Source organism: Cebus imitator, unplaced genomic scaffold (assembly GCF_001604975.1).
Source record: "Cebus imitator isolate Cc_AM_T3 unplaced genomic scaffold, Cebus_imitator-1.0 Scaffold23, whole genome shotgun sequence".
Classification (NCBI taxonomy): Eukaryota; Metazoa; Chordata; class Mammalia; order Primates; family Cebidae; genus Cebus; species Cebus imitator.
This window is the reverse complement of record NW_016107338.1, coordinates 4,592,266-4,613,227: the sequence shown is the minus strand read 5'-3', so window position 1 is coordinate 4,613,227 and position 20,962 is coordinate 4,592,266. Positions and strand designations below refer to the sequence as shown.

Here is a 20,962-nt window from a genome sequence, read left to right as displayed (position 1 = left end):
TAGTAGAGACGGGGTTTCACCATGTTGACCAGGATGGTCTCGATCTCTTGACCTCGTGATCCACCCGCCTCGGCCTCCCAAAGTGCTGGGATTACAGGCTTGAGCCACCGCGCCCGGCCAGTTGAGTGTCTTAGAGTGGGAGGAGATAGAAGGCAAATTCAATTTCTGCTTTACCTCTATAAGTCTGTTGGATGGTAGCAAAGCCACCCCATCAGATCACTGAGAGTCCAGATAACAACAGCAGAATGTTGCATTTATAGCTAGCCCAGTCTATCCCCCATTGACTTGGATTGTTTTTCTAATAATACTTTGTCCAACTACAACGTGACAGGTAAGTTAGATGAAAGTAAGCTTTGACCATTCAATGCCACTCACTGCAATGCCAGAATGTCTGAATGCACTGCCTTAATATGCCAGCCAAGCATATCCTGACATTTCTCCAAACTTTAGAGGAAGATAGGCTATACAGACTACCCTCCATATTTTACAGAAGAGGAAACTCAGACCCCTCCTCCCCAGAAGAGACTCCAGTCTCAAGGGTAGTTAAGAGCAGAGCCCAAAGGAGACCTGTGTGTCTGGCTCTCAGCCTGTTGCTGATTGCACACAATGCTGAGAGTCTCTGCTTCCCTTGTTGTCATTGCAGGAAAGCTGCACTCCAGGTCAGCATGAACGATGGCCTCTCTTTCATCTCCAGTTCTGTCATCATCACCACCACACACTGTGTAAGTCATACGCTTTCCCTTTACTGAAGACCTCCTTATCATTGTCACCATCAACATTTCTTAAGCAGCAATTTTCTCCAAAGGTGCCCTGGAAAGTTTTTTAGTTCTTCATTCTGCTTGCTAAGCTTTGATCCCAGCACTGCTCAACCAGCCACAGTCTGGACTGGGGTGTGCTGTACCCCAGAGTATGTCAGGCATGTCTGTGTTAAGTACCAGCTTCCCCACTTCTGCTGAAGGGGAGATCTAAAGTCACTGGCCTGACCAGATGGTAAGATGGGCTATGTCTGTGCGGTAATGAGGCAGAGGCCCAGATGGAGTGCATTTAGGAGAGAATAGATGGAAGGGAATTGGACAGCGTACACAGAAAGAACGTCTTAGGGAGTTCATCTCTAAAGGGATGCAGGAAAATGCCCATAAGCTGAAGGAAAATGTGAGTTTTGGGAGGTCGTTTTATTTAGGATGGGAGAATTTGCAACCTGTTTATTATTGTGGAAATAATCCAGGAGAAAATGAAAAACTGATGAAGCAGGAGAGAGAGTGGGGAAGGAGCCCTTACAAGAGGGACTGTGAGGCAAGAGTAGGGACTGCATTCTCTCCCATCTCCTCAGATATCACTTCTCCGGAGCCTTCACATCAGGTAGTTTTTGTTTCTGGCTATATATAAAATCACCTGGAGAGCTTTTTAAAAAGATTGGTGCCCTGACCTCATGCCAGACTGACTGAACCTAAGTCTCTGGCATGAGCCCTAGCTTTGCAGGAGGTTGTTGTGTGCAGCTATGACTGAGAACCCGTCAGCCTCTGCAGTTGGTCCTGCCCACTGTCACTGTCTCAGAGCTCAGCCAGTCAGGGAACAGTCAGGGCTTAGTTAGCTCATGTCAAGACCTCTGAGATCACTGAGAGTCAGTCTTGGCTGGGCACAGTGGCTCATGCCTGTGATCCCAGCACTTTGGGAGGCTGAGGTATGTGGACCACTTGAGCCCAGGAGTTTGAGACCAGCCTGAGCAACATAGTGAAACCCCATCTCTACAAAAAATATAAAAATTAGCTGGACATGATGGCACATGCCTGTAGTCCTAGCTACTCAGGAGGCTGAGGTGGGAGGATGGCTTAAGCCCAAGAGGTGGAGGTTGCAGTGAGCTGAGATTGCACCACTGCACTCCAGCCTGGGTGACAGTGAGACCCTGTCTCAAAAAAAAAAAAAAAAAATGCCCTAACATGAACATTTCTAAAATAACCTTTGTTGGCATATTCAGTTTCTTTAACCTTTGTTGGCATATTCAGTTTCTTTAACTGAATACATTTCTCCATTCGCTCATTCTAGAAACTAATGTTTGGCTTGATGGTCAGCTTAGGTAGTTATTATACTATATCACTTCCTGGTTAGCCTTTGGAAGCTGTGTTGATAGAACCCCTCAGTAATTGGAGTTGTGCCCTTAATACCATCACAGGTGGACAAGAAAGAGCAGGCGTGTACTGAACGTAGATAATATAGAAATGAGTTATCATAAAAGAACAGGAAGCCAGTCCTCATGATGGACAATAATCTCCCTCCTAATGACCCCAACACCAGTTTTCATCTTGTGTTGGAACCAAACCAATTTCTTGAAAGCAGAGTAACGCATTGTGAATGGTACAGATGATGGGAAAGTTTTACTCAACCAAAGCAAGAAACTAGGATTGTGTCAGAGAAGTGTTACCTCTGAGAAGCGTCCATGTCTCAGACATCTGGTCAACCCTCAGTCTATAGTCCTGAGTAGGACACCACCAAATTTGAAAAACTGTAGGCAGAAATGCTGAAATTTCTTCAAGTATATCCTGCCTGATTCTGTTGAAAACTGACCCTTCTGGGACCTGCCAACCTGCAGGAAATGATTCAAATACCCCAAATCTAATAACTCCATTCCAGATTCCTCCCAGTTTTTGAGTGATCCAACAGTTTGGATCTGTATTTCTCATCATGTCTGACCATACCACCAAGAAACAGCCACTGTCCTTGAGACCACAAGAGCAGGAGAAGTGGGAAGGGAAACATCTCAGGACTAAATCTGTGTTATGGCAGATACAGGGCTACAACTTTAAATCATGGGCCTCTAATTAAGAAGAAAAGGTGTCCTTGCCAATGCATTGCAAAATTAAAAGAATTCCCATTGAGTCCCACTGCACCTTCCCAACCCATGCCGGCCTGCAATTACATCTTACATCTCCCTGATCTGAGCACATGCCACTAAATCTTCTCTTCAATTGACCCTTAATCAAGACTACCTCATAATATATTCTCCATCATTCCATTTTCATGTGAGAATGCTATATCAGTTTACAACAAAATTATAACCACTCTAAGATTTGTGATCCAAGTTCTTTCATTCATGTATTCAACACATATTTATTTATCACAGTGTGCTAGGTACCACCCTGGATACCTGGGATATATCATAGAACATAACAGATAAAAATATCTGTGTGATGAAAGAAGGGCAGACAATGAGTAATAAACATAGTAAACAAACTATATACCATAGTAAAAGGTAATAGATGCTATAGGAAAATTAGAGCAGAGTGAGAGGATTGCCTACTACCTAGGCGAGTAGGTTCCAATTGTAAATACAGTAATGGATACACTGAAAAGGTGGTATTTGAGGAGAGACCTGGATGGTGAGGAAGTTAATCATGAGGCTATGGGAGCATGGGGAAGAGTGGGACATCCCAAACCAACAGCCCACATGCCAAGACCCTGTGGCCAGTGATCCTTGGTGTTCACAGAAGAGCAGGCAGGGAGGTGCCATCCCCTGGCACTTACACATCTGCTGCTGTCTTCATTCCCTCTCAGGATAGCAGCAGGCAGTGAGGTGCCCAGGGATGAAATGTGCAGGGTTGTGGAAGGACTTTGGCTTTTGAGCAGAGGAGCAACATGGTCTGACCTACATTTGGAAGATTACTCAGCCATGGGTAGACAAAGAGACAAGGACAGAAGCAGTGTGACTAGTTAGGAGGGCTATGGCAATATTTCAGGCAAAAGGTGTTGGGGGGTTGAATCAGGGGAGGGCAACGGAGGTGGAGAGAAATGGTCAGAGTTGGATATATTTTGAAAGCAGAGCTAATGAATTTTCCGAAGCATTGAATGTAGGGTTTAGAGAGAGAGAAGAATCAAGAATGTCCCAAGGGTTTTGGCCTAAGAAACTGAAAGGATGGAGTTGCCATCAGCTGGCAGACAGGAGGAAGACAGAAGGAGAAAAAGATTTAGGGAACAGGGAATCAGGGAATCAATTTTGCTGTGTACTGGTTATATGACCTTGATAAGTTGTTTAACCCCTAGCCAGGTGCCATGGCTCATGCCTGTAATCCCAACACTTTGGGAGGCCGAGGTGGGCAGATCACCTGAGGTCCAGTTCAAGACCAGCCTGGCCAACATGGCAAAACACAAAAATTAGCTGGGCATGGTGGTGCACACCAGTAGTCCCAGATACTCTGGAGGCTGAGACAGGAGAATCAGCCTGCATTGGGGAGGCAGAGGTTGCAGTGAGCTGAGATCACACCATTGTACTCCAACCTGGGTGAGTGATCATGCCATTGTACTCCAACCTGACAGAGTGAGACTCCATCTCCAAAAAAAAAAAAAAAATTGTTTAGCCCCTTTATGCTTCAGTTTCCTAATCGATAAAACTAAGATAATAAAAATTTACATATACTATCAGTATTGTGAACATTAAATGAAATAATATTTGTTAAGTGTTTGGCAGAAGACCCAGCATGTGGTAAGTGCTCAGCAATTGTTAGATGTTTTATAGTGGAAGCTTAATAAAAAAAAATTTTAACTAATTTGAGATTCTTCCTAGAGAGCTGGCTCTTTAATTCAGAGTCTCATTATAACCAAGGGGCTCCTCTGAGACAAGATGTATACCGGGGGTACATGTTCATCACTGACTAAGCCCAGGTGATTGAAAGGGGGAAGAAGAGATGGCCAAGTTCATCCAGAAAAGGGGCCTTATATTCGAACATCAAACTCCAGTCCCCACCAGGTCCTACACAGCAGCTCAAATTAAAGGCGGAAACTATCACTGGGCAAAAGAGAGATGCAGGTGGAACATGTGGGCATCCAGAATATGAAGTAAGGTCTTGGACTTGCATTTGTTTCTTGGGAAGCTGGTTTGGAGGACAAGGTTTTTCAATCAAAAGTGATCCCCTGGGTCTGAGTAAAGGGATATTGTCAATGCCAGTCACAGCCTGCCCAGTTCATCACCTGGAACCAAAAATAATTTTAAAATATGTAGTTGAGACTTTTCTTTCCTCACTTTATTTGGTGCCCATTTGGACACCTGTGTCACAAGTTTTCAAGATCTGCAATGAATAACTGTTGCCTGAGCCAGAAGCAGAAATTCCATGGAGTTTTACAGGAAAGAGATTTTTCCATCCAAGAGCTAAAAGATTCCTATACAAATGGTAAACTTTGGTGAGCTCCATGACTATAGAAAATGGTAAAACATCCAGAGTCCTCTCTCACCAGATATTTAAATACACCCATCTCTGTAGCTTAACTGCCTCCCTTTTCTTCACCAAACTCCAGCCAGAGGTTGAGAAAATCACTAATATAGTGCTGCTTTAAGGGAAGCATTGAAAAGAAATTTGTCCTTTTGAACAAAGCAAGCAAATTTTAGAAACATAAAGAACTTTTCATGAAGATTTTTTTCCTTTAGATAAATACTTAAAAATTCTATTATTTCCCACCCAAAGTGTACAAAAATCAGGAAATCAGTCAAGTATGTCCTGAACTCCTATGTTTCCTAGTCACTGTCCTTAAGGATCTTACAATCCAGCTGGACCAAGAGCCCACCAAGTATATAAAAGAGTGCATAATAGGCCGGGCACGGTGGCTCACGTCTGTAATTCCAGCACTTTGGGAGGCCGAGGCAGACAGATCACAAGGTCAAGAGATCAAGACCATCCTGGCCAACATGGTGAAACCATATCTCTACTAAAAACACAAAAATAGCTGGCATGGCGGCGGGCATCTGTAGCTCCAGCTACTCGGGAGGCTGAGGCAGGAGAATCACTTGAACCCGGGAGGCAGAGGTTGCAGTGAGCAAAATTATGCCACTGTACTCCAGCGTGGTGACAGTGTGAGACTCCATCTCAAAAAAAAAAAAAAAAAAAGAGTATATATTAAAGAACAAGATTGTATGAGTCAGGTGTAAATGCCATAGGATTCAGAGCAGGGAAAGGATAAGTGAAGGCAAGAAGAGTCAAGAGAGCTTCATGGAGAGAGAACACCTGAGTGATTTGAAGAATACTGATTATAGGTTAAGAAGTGGGACAAGGCCATGCCCTAAAGAGACACCAGCCTGAACCACGGCTGGATATGTCTCTGAGCATCATTCATTCTTGAGCTCTCCCAGCCCATGTCTTTGTTGTTGTTGTTTTTCCTTCTCATTTTGCATCAATTTCTGGGGCCTTTCGATTTTGGGCCATTTCTCAAGTTGGCAACTATCCTCCTAGGTTATACGCTCCACACCCTTGATCTTGAACACCCAAGATGTAACAGTGCGGCCCAGCTGATGCTCATCCCTGTTAACCCTGATCATTTGCTTTGTCCTGGCTGCTGGGTTGGAAAGTCACAATCATTGGAGAAAAGAAAGAGACCTAAAGTTAGATGTAAGGCTCCAAATTCAAAATTAAATAAATGAACTGCCCTGTTTTTTTCCTCCTGATTTATATGAAAAACAGCATGACTGCAAACAGCACCAAGGTTTAATAACTTTGAGAGGATCCATGTCGTATAACTGTTTGGAGAAGTGCCATTTAAATGAAACCTGAAATTCAACAAGCTCAGACCTGAGACATCAAAGCAAGAACAACTGCTCTATAATTGCAGCATTATGGAGGAATTAAGAATAAGGATATTGAGTCAAAAACTTTAATGTCACATCCCAGCCCCTTCACTCTCTAGGGTGATCTTGGACAAGTTTACCTGGAGCCTGTTTCAGAACCCGTCTCGCATGTGTTTAGTAAAGATTAAGTATATAAAGGGCTTGAGGTACTCAATAGTCTGTCAAAAAATGACAGCTGTGTATTAGGTTATTGACCTCATTCTCTATCCTTGCCAAGTAAAAGTCTAATGGCCTGTCCCATTAGATTCACTGTACATGTCCTGTGGCTTATAAACAGGTTATCTCAGCCTGATGATTAAGAAGCATGCTCCTTTTGAGTCTCCATGATAAGCATGGATTTTAGGAGCAAGCTGGAAAAAAACTTTGAAGATATTGCCCACAGGATAACTGGGAAGAAAATCACCAGTAAATCAGATGTGGTGCTAAGTCAAACAAGAGTGGGTTGCAGTCTCTTTGCTACTTTTGAAGGGTTTTCCCCAGTAAATGAATCAAGGAAACAGTAACAGGAAAATAATTACACAAATGAAACACATGAATCAAAGCAAGTAAATTTGATACATTATTAGCTCATGCCAAATTTTTATAGCCACAAAAAAAATTCTATTATGCCTGGCATATTCGGAGGCATTTTATCAGAGCAGGTACATTTCCTGCAGATGACATCTGCAGCCTCAGAAAAGTTTGCATGCAGACTGGGTCCTCCTACATCTTCCAAAGTAGCCATGATTCATGGTGGTTTGAAGTATGGTTTGCTTTCTATGAGGATGAACATGGTGCCAACTTGTTTCCCAAGATTTTTAACCATTTCATTTCTCAGATTTTTATTAATTCAGACTGATCTTTTCCTGAACTAGTGGTGTATTTCTAAAAATATTTGTTTCTCAAAAAAGAGAGAATATGTGTGTGGGCAGGCGGTATGTTAGAAAGAGACAACGAGAGTGACCTATAATGCACAGGACACCCCCGGCCCCACTGCACAGAATTATGTGGTCCAAAATGTCAATAGTGCCAAGGTTGAAAAACTAAAGAATTAGCTGGGCACAGTGGCTCACGCCTGTAATCTCACCACTTTGGGAGGCCAAGGTGGGTTGATCACCTGAGGTCACGAGTTCAAGACCAGCCTGACCAATATGGTGAAACCCCATCTCTACTAAAAATACAAAATTAGTGGGGTGTGGTGGCATATGCCTGTAATCCCAGCTTCTTGGGAGGCTGAGGCAGGAGAATCTCTGGAACCCGGGAGGCGGAGGTTGCAGTGAGCTCAGATCACGCCATTGCACTCCAGCCTGGGCAACGAGAGTAAAACTCCATCTCAAAATAAAAACCAAAGAAGAAGAAAAAGAAAAACTAAAGAATCAGGATTTTCGGGGGGGGAGCCTAGGATTCTGCATTTTAATAAACTTGCCAGATAAATCCTCAACACACGGGATAAAGCTATGATTAAAATCCATTTAAGGAGAATGAATTATTCTTTTGATTCACCCCCAATCCCGTTCATTTATGAATCTCAAGGTTTTTAAATTCAGAATCATGGGATTCTTACATGTTCTTTTGTTCTATTCTGTATGTACTTTCTTTGGGGCCCCTTTTCCTGATATAAAGATAGGAATTGGCCTAAAAGAGTAATTTTAGCCCAGTATGACAAGTCTAGGGACCCTTTCACTTATGTGTTGCCAAAGTCTTCAAAATTTTCTCTCCAGACATCTCTTTTCAGTACTCTAAGTTGTCCCTTCACTTCCTCCTCTCATTTCCAAGGCCCTGGAGAGCCACAGATGTCTTGTTCATTGTTTCAGGAAGAAAGTTCCTGTTAACACCAGGGTTATTTTCAACACTTCATGGCTATCTATGTTTCACAGGAAGACGGGCCTCTGGCTGCCAAATAGAGGTAGTTTATAGCTTTGGAAACAACTGGACAGTTGTTATAAAGAAAATGCAGACATTGGAAAGACAAACTGTCTCTCAAGCATATAGCCCCTATGTTTCTTGAGGCAAAACAGACCGTCTTGTTCACCGTCACAACCCAGCACCTGGCACAATGTCTGCACATACTCATTACTCAGCAGATAATAAGGGTTGAGTGAATAAATGAATGAATCCAATCAAGGGTCACACTGGGACCATGTTGGCGCCTGCTGACAGGAAAGGAAAGGAGCCAGGAGACGGTAGGATCAGAACAGGGGGCTCTGAGTTGGTTGAGGGGTAGGCTTCAGAAAAGGATGGCCCAGCAAGTCAGGCTTCATATCCAAGGAGATTGAGCATAATTGAGCAGAAAGAGGGGGAAAAATCTGCCAGGTGAGAAACTATAACCAGCATTACCAGGCAATAGTCAAAAATACCATCATAAAAGCACCAGCGCCACTAGGAGCCAACCCCTGCCTGGGATGCAGACTTGGACGAAGGGTATAAAAGTAGCCCACTAACTGGATCAAGATTCTGGGCAGGCCTCTAGTCTGTGAGGGTCTGCAGCACAAGGCTGGAAGCCAAGCAGAACCATCGAGACTGAGAATCAAGATCACTCCAGAAAAGCTGTGACCCAGGGAACATTGGCATGGCCTGAGATCACCCTGAATACCAGAAACTTAGATTACAGCAGTCCAGCTGGATGCTGCCAGCTGGGGCTGAAGCTACATAGTCTGCTTTGGTCAGGGCTGGCTCAGAAGGGGATGTGCTGGAGCCCAGAGGTGGAGGCCACAGTGGCTGCCGGTAAAAGGCAGCAGAGGAGGGCAGTGACCACCCCTCTGCACTGTCTTTGGAGGCAGTTTCCGGGGATCTGTTTTCTAAGTCAGTTCAGTTCTGTTACCAATTGCTTTGAAGTAATGAGAAAATACAAATCCAGCCTGGTTTTGTAGTCATTATGACTCTCTAGGTAAACAGACAGCTGGCATGGCTGCCCTTGCCAAAATCTCTTGAATTTCACCAGCCTGGTAGGGAGTGAATCCAGTAGCCTGTGCTGAGTAGCAATCTCACCTTCCAGCATAATAAAAAATTATTGCATACGCTTTAAAGAAAGTAGAAATCAGAGACATTTTTTCTTCTATTTCTTTTCCAAGGCAAACAAACAGTCCATCAGTCAAAGTAGGTAGCTGTCTTTGGGATAGACAATTCATACCAGTGCTATATGCATGTTGGCCTCTTTATTAAAGAAAGAAGGACAGGGAGGAGGTTCTAGTGGCAAATGGAGCCAACAATATCGTAACAATCAGGAACAAGGTGTTTTAAATATGTACTCTGGGCAAAGTGTTAGGGACTCAAAGAATAGCCAGTCCTTGCCCTCCAGAGGCTTACAATACAGTTGCCAAGGCAGGATATACACTCCAAGAGGTAATTATACAATTTGGAGTATAAAAGCAAATATCACACAGGCACCCAGAAATTCACCATCTGTTCCAAGGACTCGTGAGCCTTTAGGTAAGTCAATGAACACAAACATGGCACATTCTGAGGAATGTCCACTTCATGGGCCTGGTGGGTTACTTCTCAGTTACCTAAGAAGCTTTCACCCTTTCTGCAAAGGAAAGCTGCACAGATTATTCCAGAAATTCAGGTATAACAAGTAGGCAGCTCATGATTAGATCAGCCCCAAAACTCTATCCCATAAGTATATTTTCCCCAACAAGACTCTCCCCAAACTGTTTCTCAATACCAGGAAACCTCTGAAGAAAAGAAGGCCCTTCCAAACGACCAACTGCAGAGGACAGAACCAGGATCCAATAACTGACTTTCCCCTACAGGTTCCTTCACCCCAACAATATTACTCCACTTCCTGTCCAAGTCTCCCACACCCACCCCTTCTTACTCATTCAGTGTCACATAACCTGGAAGAGTGAGGCAAGACTGAACTGGAAGGGAGATGGGAGATTCACCTTGAAAAGGGTTTGAATGACAGAATTTCGAGTTTGGGCAATGGGAAGCCATTAAAGGGAAGCATAAAGCATTATTTTAAGAGGATTAATTTAGCATGTGTATACTTCAAGGATATTAATTATAACAAATGGCATTAATTTGGATGCCACTGATTTGTAAATTTGGTCATCCTGAAAAGGAATAGGCTCTAGTTTACTTTTCCATTATTTGGGCTAAAGGAACTTAGTACCCAAAGTGACCAATCCACAGCATTGGGGCTACAAGCTAATCATTAGAGCCTCATAGTCAGCCCTTGAAAAAGGATGGTCATTGATGCACTTTGTTATTGCTGTAATTATAGGTGGCTTAGCAAAACACAGAGGAAAGACTTAAGAGAGGAAAAGCAGGTTTTGGGATCAAATCATTGTGGCTTTGGGGCCAAATCAATGTGGCTAAAATCATGGTTCTGCTACTTACAGGGTGTATGACTTTAGACTGAGATAATGTACTTAGAATAGCTGGCATGGGGCCTGGCACTCAGCAGATGCCCAATCTTAGTTTTCTTGCACTGATGTTGTTGCCTTTATATGAATTTATACAGTAAGATGGCTTCCAAAGACTCTGACTTTGGTTGAATTAGCAGAAGTACAGTATCTGAAACTAAGGAGGTGATGGGACCTCTCAACTTGATGAAGATAAAATCTCCATTCGAGTATTATGTTCAGTACCAAGAACACTCCAAGGGAGAACATAGAGAAACTGAATGTATGAGAAATATTACCAAATATGTTATGTAATGTAGAATATAAAATCGGGGCTCTTTAGCCCCGGGCATACTTAGCATAGAGACAGGATTCAAAGGGCTGTTCTGAAACATATGCGGCTGTACCCATAGAGCCCTAATTCTGCAGATCATTTGTTGTACAGATCCAAGGGGTAGAACAGGCTCAACAGTTTCTGGCTCTGTTTTTAAAAAGGTCTTTTTAATCAGCTGCACTGGGTGGGAATGAGCTCCCTGCTATGGTTGCAGTCAAGCACAGGCAGCAGGACAACTTGGCGGAATTATGTAACCACCATTCATGTCTCAGAGGGAGAATTGGACTAGAAAAGCTTTCAGACTCCTGCTGCTGCTGAGAGGTTGTGACTGCAGACCCGGAAGTATGTTAGAAAGGAGTAACATAAATATTCTCAGTCCTCTACAGTATCACAAACAAGCTTGGTTCTTACATTTTGAAAATAAATCTGAGAGCTCTGTTGGTGATAGTGGAGACAGCTTCTTAGTGCAGTTCAGATTGGCCAACCTCCACCTACTACAAGTGGGATCATATTTCAGACCAGAGTGCCTCACACTCCTGAGAATAATCTGTTTTCAAGTAATCTCCAAACACATCCTGTAATTTACAAACAACACATTAGTCACAAATCAGCCTCCTCTATTTGTTAGCCCATCTCCATAGAGCCATACAAAATGCAAGGTATTTTTTTTATAGTGCCCCAGTATCTTTATCATTATTATTATTATTATTAACAAGATGGCTTGTGGTTTCACATACTGTCATTAGAAATGGCAAGACCACAGGAATATCAGAGTATAGAACTCGGATCTCAAATATTGTTTATGAACCGAAGTTGCCAATATCTCTATTTTGATAACCCTTGTATGTGTAATAATATCTTTTTAAATATGTTTTGGATGATTCGTGCTGAATTGTTTTTCTTGGATATTTGAGCAATTGACTTTCAATATTTTTGTATCTAAGTATTTTAAAGAATGTTTGTCCTAAGTTTGAAATTTCCTTGTTTTGAGAGTAAATGAGAAAAAAATATTTTTATGAATCCATGCTTTAGAAAACACTGAATAGGCAAATAGTAAGATGATAGAACTAGAAGTTAAATCAAAATAATCCATAGGCAAAATAAAAATAATGGACCAAACTCAGCAGTTTAAAAACACAGATTGACAGACTGTGTTTTTAAAATATCCCAGCCATGTATGATTTACAATAAAACATATATTCAATAAAATATAAGGATACAGAAAGATTGAAAATAAAAGCATGTGAAAAGTTTTATCAGGCAAATACCAAAAGAAAGCTAGTATAGCTATATTAATATTCGATAAGAAACTTATTGGCCAAAAAAATTATTGGTATAAACAGGGCCATTACATGTTAAAAGGAACAGTTAACCTAAAAGTTATAATAATTCTGATCTGCACTTAATGACATATCCTCAGCATCTATAAAGCAAAAACTGGTAGAATTGCACAGAGAAATTGATGAATTCACCATCACAAGAGGAGGTTTCTATACAGTTTTCTCAGTAATTAATAGATCAAGCATCCAAAATAATTAATACAATGTAAATGATTTGAAGAATTTAATTAGACATAATCCAGTGGACACTTGATAAAGCCCTAGCATAACATTCAAAATAGGGTCCAAAATTTTTTGGTTGCATAAAATGAAGTGTTATGCAACTATAAGACTAATGACAAAAATATCATATTTCATCAAATCTAGGACACGCTTTTCTTTCCACATTTTAACATCTCTAAAATTTGGATGTTTCAGATCATAATAATATGTAATGATATAATGGGCAGTGCTTTTCCTTAATAGCTCATAAAATAATGAGACATCCTACCACGGATGCATCTGAAATGCAGTGAAATATTTTCTATCAGTCTGGACTGTACTAAAAGTAAAGATAATGAAACATATCCTGAATGAAACAGATCAGTCAGTTCTTTTCCACTGCCTACCCCCATTCACAGTGGAAAATAAGAACTCTAGCCTTTCCCCTTTGAGGAATGACTTACTATATGTAGGAAATCTGCATCCAACAGAGAATATCTATTCTTTTATCAAGCACACTTTTACACTTTTAAAAAAGTAGTCATGTACCATAAGCCAAGTCTCAACGAATTTATAAAAATGACATATAGATCATATTCTGGTACCAAGTAAAAATCAATAGCCAATCAAGTTACCAATCAATTTTGGAAATCTCACGTTTTGAAATTTCAAACACATACCCAAAGCAATTATGAGTCAAAGTAATATCATAATGTAAATTAGAAAATACTTAGAACTGACCACTTATGAAGATGCCAAGGCCAAAACTTAGAATGCAGCTAAAGTGATCCTTGCAAGGAAATTTGTCATCTTGAGGGTTGTTAGAAAAGAATAAAAGTTTAAGACAATTAGCCAATCATAGAGCTCAGGAGATTAAAGAAGACTGACAGAGTAAACCCTTTCAAAAAAGAGAAGGCCAAAAACAAGAAAGAACAGAATAGAAAACAAGATAAATAAAGAGGTAACAAAACTATTAGCTAGGCATAGAAGAGGTGCAAAGAGAAACAGATGTGTATAGAAAGAACTGTGTGTTTTCTTGTCAATCTGGATGGGAAGATAAGCCGAAGTCAATGCTGTCATAGATTTGGGGCTGGAGAGAAATCATTAATCAAGAGACCCAAGAAAACACATGCAAATTGAGTTCATCCCTCACCTACTCCTAAGTCTCCTTCCTAGAAAGCCTTTGTACACAAAATGGCTGTTATAAAATTTTGTAAAATGTGTATATTTCACTCTCCCCCATTTTTATCACCAACTAAAATTTGCCAAATCACTACGAAACTTTCCATTTGCAAAGCTGTTTGTCCCTACAGCAGTCTCTGATCACTGTTTTTTGTTGTTTCTTTTTTAAGTTATGGCTCTACTTTTTTTGATCTCTTACTTCTTAATATCATACTGTGTTTTCTAATCCAGATACTCCCCTCTGCACTTCTAATTTGACAGTTTAACCGTCTGGGTACCTGGATATCAGAAAACCAAGCTTACAGTCGTATTGCACTAAATCATGAGTCGTTCCAGTGTCCTTATATGTCTTTTCTAATCAGGATAGTATTTGGGACTGACAGGATTTATGTTGTTTACATTCCCAAAAGACAGTCAAACCCCTCCCTCTGTTCTCTAAAGAATGACAAGGTCCTATGAGGGTATATAAACACCTTTCCTCTTGCAAAGCAGCCATCTTCTCACCTGTTCATTAGGGCACCAAGGAAATGTGAAAGGCAGTGAATTAATTTATTTCTCCTCAAAAGAAGAGTCAATGCCACAGCAATACATAAGTACATTCCTTTGCCATTACTATGACTACTAGAACAGATGTTAATTTAGTCAGTGCCCAAAGCAGTGGCCTTCATGTTTTGTTTCATTTAAAATAAAAATAAAAAGCACTTGAATAAGTGACAGCTGAAATATTACTGAGTTTTTCTTCAACACAACCCAGCATCAGGAAAACTGTTTCATTTGCAGGCTGCGGAAATATGAAAGGGCAATTTTATTTTACCTGCATTGCCCAAATTTATGGACTTAGAATACTTTATAGATATCTATAAAGCTCAAGGTTCTTGAGATTGTATATAAAAGGTATAAACTCAGCCAAAATAAATATCTACAAAATGCTCCTTGTGATGGAGTTTGACTTGGCAGTCCCAGTTAACCCCTACCTACTGGCCCTAAAATTTGTGAATGCACTGATCCCTAACAGATAAAAATGTTGAATGACAATTTTGTATTTCATACCTTCTCACTCTAAATAAAATTATGTCCATTCCTACTCCATGCCTTTGATCACATTTCATCTTCCTTCTGGAATGCCCTCTCTTCTTTCACCTATCCAGTTTCACTGTGACCTCAAGGCCTAGCCCAGTGCTGTCTGGACCTACCCCAGGATGACTCAGTAGCCTCAGCAAGCCTCCTGAACTCCCTCTGCTCTGAGCTCAGGCGCTGCAGATGGCAGGACCATTGAGAGTTTAACTGCATTTTATCTGTGCTACTCTCCAGCAAGCCCTGAGAATCAGCCTTGACTTTGTAATTGAACTCTGACAACATCTTTCAGGGTTAGAAGCTGATGTCCATCTTTCTGTGCCTCCTACTGTTGAGCATGCATTAGAAACCCAATGGGAAATAATTTGCTGGTTTCCTGACACCCTGTTACACAGTTTAATGACATTGCTTTAAGGAACTGATCATCATGGTTACCTCTGGTAAGCATCTATCTTTTTGAGGCAGCAACCAAATTCACCTTTCCAAGTTCATAAACTAAAGCAACAGCCCACAGCATGTTGTAAGTGATATTTACTTACCAATAATAGGTAACAGTGATGTAAACTAACACACGAGGGATGATCAATCAGACCAACTGAGCATATACATTAAATAAATGTCTACATTAAAGGTAAGTATACAAATCACTATATTTAATAAAACAAAAAATGAAAATGAGAAACTAGCCTTTCTCTTTTAGTGTCATAATATTTGAGCATTACTAAGTACCTTCCCTGTAATCCTATTTCAACACCCCACTTCCAAGAACTAAAGTATTCCAAGTACTAACAAGCTACATCTTGTCTGCATTATTCTCTGAAAACTGGTTTTGATTAACAAGCTCCATGCATTTTATGGAGAGAAAGGAAAGTGCTGAATGAATCCAAGATTTGCTTTTATCACCATCACCGTCATAAGTAACATGAAATGTCATGACTGGGTCAGGGTGACAAGAGTACCACAAGAGAACTTATCACCTTCTGTGATAAGGACCTCACAGCTTTAGTTTGTAGGAGGATGGCATCAATCTTCCCCTTAAATGCATACTAATGATGGCTTCTCTCAGTCCTTCTGGTATTAGTCATATAAGGCATAAAGTAAGATTTATAGCAAACTAGGATTTACACATCCATGTGATTTCTGCTCCGTCAAAGTATTTGCTTTGGGAAACCATGTGCTTTCCCCAACAATGCTGTCACTATTCCAGATATATTCTGCACTCCTGCTTTGAAATGGCCATAACTTTCAAGGCACAGTATTTGAACATCCTCAGCAGGGGATTAGGGGAATATTGTCATCACTTGATTTCTAAAATCCAAAAGCTGCAGGAACCAGTTCAGGTGAATGATGGATTATCAAGCTCAGAACCTCCTTCATGAAAAGCAAAGCAAGACTAAGAGATTATAGGATTTTCTTTTGGAGGCCGATAAACTGACTTTAGAAACAGTCACAAAGGAGTTGTTTCAGAATTGCTTTGGGCAATGGCTGCATCACTGGAGGGAGTCTCCAACCGCTAAAGCCACTAGTTTGGAGATAACTAGATTGATTTGGATGTGGGAGTTCAGTTATGTTCACTACATGAACAGCCTGGTTGCTTTATAACCATGCTTTTTAGAAAGAGTTCCACAAATCTTTAGGTACCTAATACTTTTTCTATACTGCCCCAGTTTTTGGGTTAAGAAATCTATCTTCAGTTTAATTAAACTTATCAATTTAATTGCCATCTCTAGCACATATTAATTCTCAGGTGGCAAGAATAAATCATAATGCTTCATTATGTTACTCACATTGATGGTTGATCAACTTTGATCAATGATATTAAATTTACCATTGGAAAATCCATTTGGGTTTCCGTTTTCTTGCCACGTGGATGGCAATCTTAGGGGCTTAAATTTCTCAAATGTGTAATCTGGGACCACCCACTAACACTGCAGCTCCAGCCACAGTTAGAATGAGGTTGTTCACAGGAATCAACTTCATTTACCTTGACCAAGCATGGGCACATCACCAGGAACTTGGCTTGGACATAGAAGGAAGGCGAGGGTGGAAAGGGAAGTGCCTTTTTTTTTGTTTGTTTTTTGAGAAGGAGTCTCACTCTGTTGCCCAGCCTGGAGTGCAGTGGCACAATCTTGGCTCACTGCAACCACCGCCTCCTGGATTCAAGTGATTCTTCTGCCTCAGCCTCCCAAGTAGCTGGGACTATAAGTGCATGCCACCACAGCCAGCTAATTTTTATATTTTTATTAGAGATGTTGGCCAGGCTGGTCTCAAACTCCTAACCTCGCGATCTGCCTGCCTTGCCCCCCAAAGTGCTGGGATTACCAGCATGAGCCACCAAACCCAGCCGGAAGTGCCATTTTTTAAAGGCTGGCCATGTGTCAGGATCTCTGCACACCTTATGTCATGTCATCACAGAACCAATCTGGGAAGCAGGAATTATCTCAATTTCACATACATAAAGAAAAGGAAGACCAAAAGAGGTTGTGTAACTTACTCAAAGCCCACATATTAGTAAGTAGAAGTTTAGGGTTTGAATCATCTTTTCTGGACTCCAAAGTCCAAGCTCTTTGTAATGAATTTGATGCAGTCATTAACAGGAATGGGATCACAGAGGGGAACTGAACAGCCACGGGAAACATACGCTCCAGTGCCATTCCTGCTACCCACTAACTATGGAAGGCATCAGCCTGCTAAATCCTCATTCTCCTCATTCTAATAAACACTTGAATGGCATTTATTGGCAATTTGTGTTTGAAACTCTGTACTGTGTCTCATGGGTACAAAGATGAGTAAAGCAGATATGTGTCTTCCAGGGGCTTCTAGTTCAGTAGCAGAGACAAGAACATAATAATATAATTTCTATAAAATATAGTAGATGGGCCAGGCATGGTAGCTCATGCCTGTAATCCCAGCATTTGGGAGGCCGAGGTGGGTGGATCACCTGAGGTTAGGGGTTCAAGACCAGCCTGGCCCACATGGTGAAACACCATCTCTACTAAAAATACAAAAATTAGCCAAGCATGGTGCCTGGCACCTGTAATCCCAGCTACTCCAGAGGCTGAGGGAGGAGAATTGCTTGAACCTGGGAAGCAGAGGTTGTAATGAGCCGAGATCCCACCACTGTACTCCAGCCTGGGTACTAGAAAAAAAAAATTATATATATACATATATATATCCATAAATATATGTATATGGAGAGAGAGCGAGAGAGATGATAAGATAGAGCTATGCTTAGGATAAAATAAGAGCACAAACATAGAGTTCAGTGGTGATATTTACTGGTCTCTGTTTCCCACTCAATGACAAAGTCCATGATTGGCAAAACCATATCCATTTTACACTTTTTCTCTGGCACTTGGCCTGGCACATGGTGGGTGTTCAGTAAATACATTAGGTATGAATAAATCAGGTGGGGCCTGAACCAAGGCTTGAAAGATGAAAAACAGTTAACCAAGCAATGAAAGTTAGAGTGTCTCAGGGAGAAGAAAACCATGACAGAAGAGCGAGCCATAGGGAGATAATGTCATTTAGTTCCGTCAAAGCACAAAGTGTGAGGAGGAAGTTGGCAGGGGGAGGTGCTGGAGAGATAAGAGAGGGCTTGTTTGGGCTAATGACTCAAAGCCTTGTACCTAGCAGTCCACAAATAGATTCCAGGGATCTCATGGACCCCTGAAATTGTAATAAAAAATGTGTGAGCCTGTGCATAAATGCAAGTGTGTACTTTCATGAGGAAAGGGATATATCTCTTCCACAAAATTCTCAAATGTTTAGAACTGTGTGGGCAATGAAGAGCTATTGAAAAGTTCATGGGCAGGAAAATCTATCAGAATATCATTTTATGGTATAGAGCCATAAATGGTTCCAACTGTAACATAGAAGAGGGAATTCCTGGCAGTAATAATGGTGGTGGAGAAACCAATAAAAAGATCATTGCAACAGTCCAGGAAAGAAAGAATGAGATCCTAAATCTGATCAGTGGTATTGGAGATGGAGTAGAGAGGGGCAGATTTGAGAAGTATTTAGATCAGAGGATCAGGATATTCTGATGGTAGGTGTGATATTGGGGAAGGAAGAGAGGGAAGAAAAGGCACCTGAGGTTGACTTCCAAGTTTCCAACTTGGGTTGTTAAGTAGTGCCATCACATGAGAGGAGGCGATCAGGCAACTTTAAAGTGGAAAACAGTGAGTTCAGTGTGAACAGTTGAGTTTGACATATCAGTAGGACCTACTGGACAGCTGGATGGTCCTAAATATGACCCTGAAGCATGGGGAAAGATCTAGGCTAAAGATTTAAGTCATCCATACCTAGATGAGAGTTTAAACTATGGAGGAAATGAGATAACCCATGGAGAGTTTTAGAAAGAAAACCAGCCATGGACAAGAATTTCGTTAAGTACAATTACAATGGGTCATTCTTGTCCATGGCTGGTTTTCATTAAGTACATTTATGATGGGCCATACAATATCATAAATGTACTTAATTAATGCCACTGAATTATACATTTAAAACTAAAAAAATTGTGTATATAGCTCCACAATTTTTAAAGAGGAGGAACAAGATGACTTCCTAGAACATACTGACATTTAAGGGGTTGAGTACAAGAAGAAGCCCATGAGGAAAGTGGAAATGAATGGTCAGAGATAGGAGGGGGATCAGGAGAGCAGAATTTCAAAAACATGCAGAGCAGAGAGGGTGGATGAGTTAGATGATCCATAAGGTGCTTACCAGAAATAACAGAATATATAAGCACTAGGAGACAGAATTTTGATCTCTAGGCTTGCCCATCTAGAACTGCTCAGTAATAAAATGGCTTAAATTTCATCTTTCAAAATAAAACTTGCCCATGCTTTGCCAGTTTTGTCTAGGCAGGAAACAGCTCAGACCAGCTGCTTGGGATGGCTCTAAATTCCACTTCAGAGCCCTGGAATGTGATGCCTCCAAGGCACCAAGGGGTCCTGTGAATCCCTTCCTGGTGCTTACAGAGGGACAGCAGCAGGTCTGTGGCAGCTTCCAGCCTCCCTGTGCCCAGTGGCTGCTGCGCCTCTTACTCTGCCCTCAGGGACTCCCCTTGGAGCAGAGTGAAGTGGACATAGTTCCTTGATCTCTGCTGTTTCCCTCTCAGCAGGATTGAGTCTTTGTAATTGGAACAAGCAGATTTCTATGAAGTTACAAGGTCGGTGGAACCGCTAAAGAGTCTCTTTCCCTTGAAGGCCTTCCAAAGTCCTTCACGGGCACCCTCACTCTGTACCAGAGAAAGGGGGAGAGGGAGTAGAGGGCAGGCCTCTGGGAGCCTCACATCATCAGCTGCATCCCCAGATGCCTCACGGAGGGGAGAATCCAGAGAAAGAGCTTTGCCAGTTCTCAAGAAACTCTATGGATCCTCAGCTATTTTCCTGTCGTATTTCTGGCAGAGATTGGCTAATATCTCTTCAATGTGGCAGAATCAACCTGCTAATTCATTCTTTCATGTTAAATGTTTACAAAATAGTCCAACCGTGTGAAGGCATCCAAGTATCTTCCATGGCTTCAGTGATTCAGTGTTGCTACTCAGAATCTCCACTACCTAGCAAAGACCGTAGAACTACAGCAAACCCACCAGCCACCAGAGAGGCTTCTGATAATGTCTTTTTGAATAAATTTACCATACTGTTGTTGTAGAAATGTAATTGTTTTAGTTACCAGAACCTATCCTGGGGTTAGTTAACATAGGATATATTAGGGTCACTGTCATGGGGGCAATAAAGCATGCCTCCTTCCTGCCTTGATTGTGAATAAACTGAAAAATGAGGCCAAAAAATGATACATGAAAACCTCAGCATTGCCTTTATTACCGTGAGTTGGAGATTTTGGCTGAGTGTGGTAGCAAACAGACTGGAAACTGAAGCCCAGAATTAAACCAGTC

At 41.4% G+C, this 20,962-nt stretch overlaps 1 protein-coding gene across 3 annotated transcripts in view; it reads left to right on the top strand.

Annotated features, from left to right (window-relative positions):
- Positions 1-20,962, top strand: part of ANTXR1 (ANTXR cell adhesion molecule 1) — a 270,413-nt gene that overhangs the window by 145,793 nt on the left and 103,658 nt on the right. For all 3 annotated transcript variants that reach the window (XM_017522085.2, XM_017522087.2, XM_037736156.1), the window contains exon 12: positions 644-722. In XM_017522085.2, the coding sequence (XP_017377574.1) occupies positions 644-722 (79 nt within the window). The remainder of the gene's footprint in view (positions 1-643; positions 723-20,962) is intronic.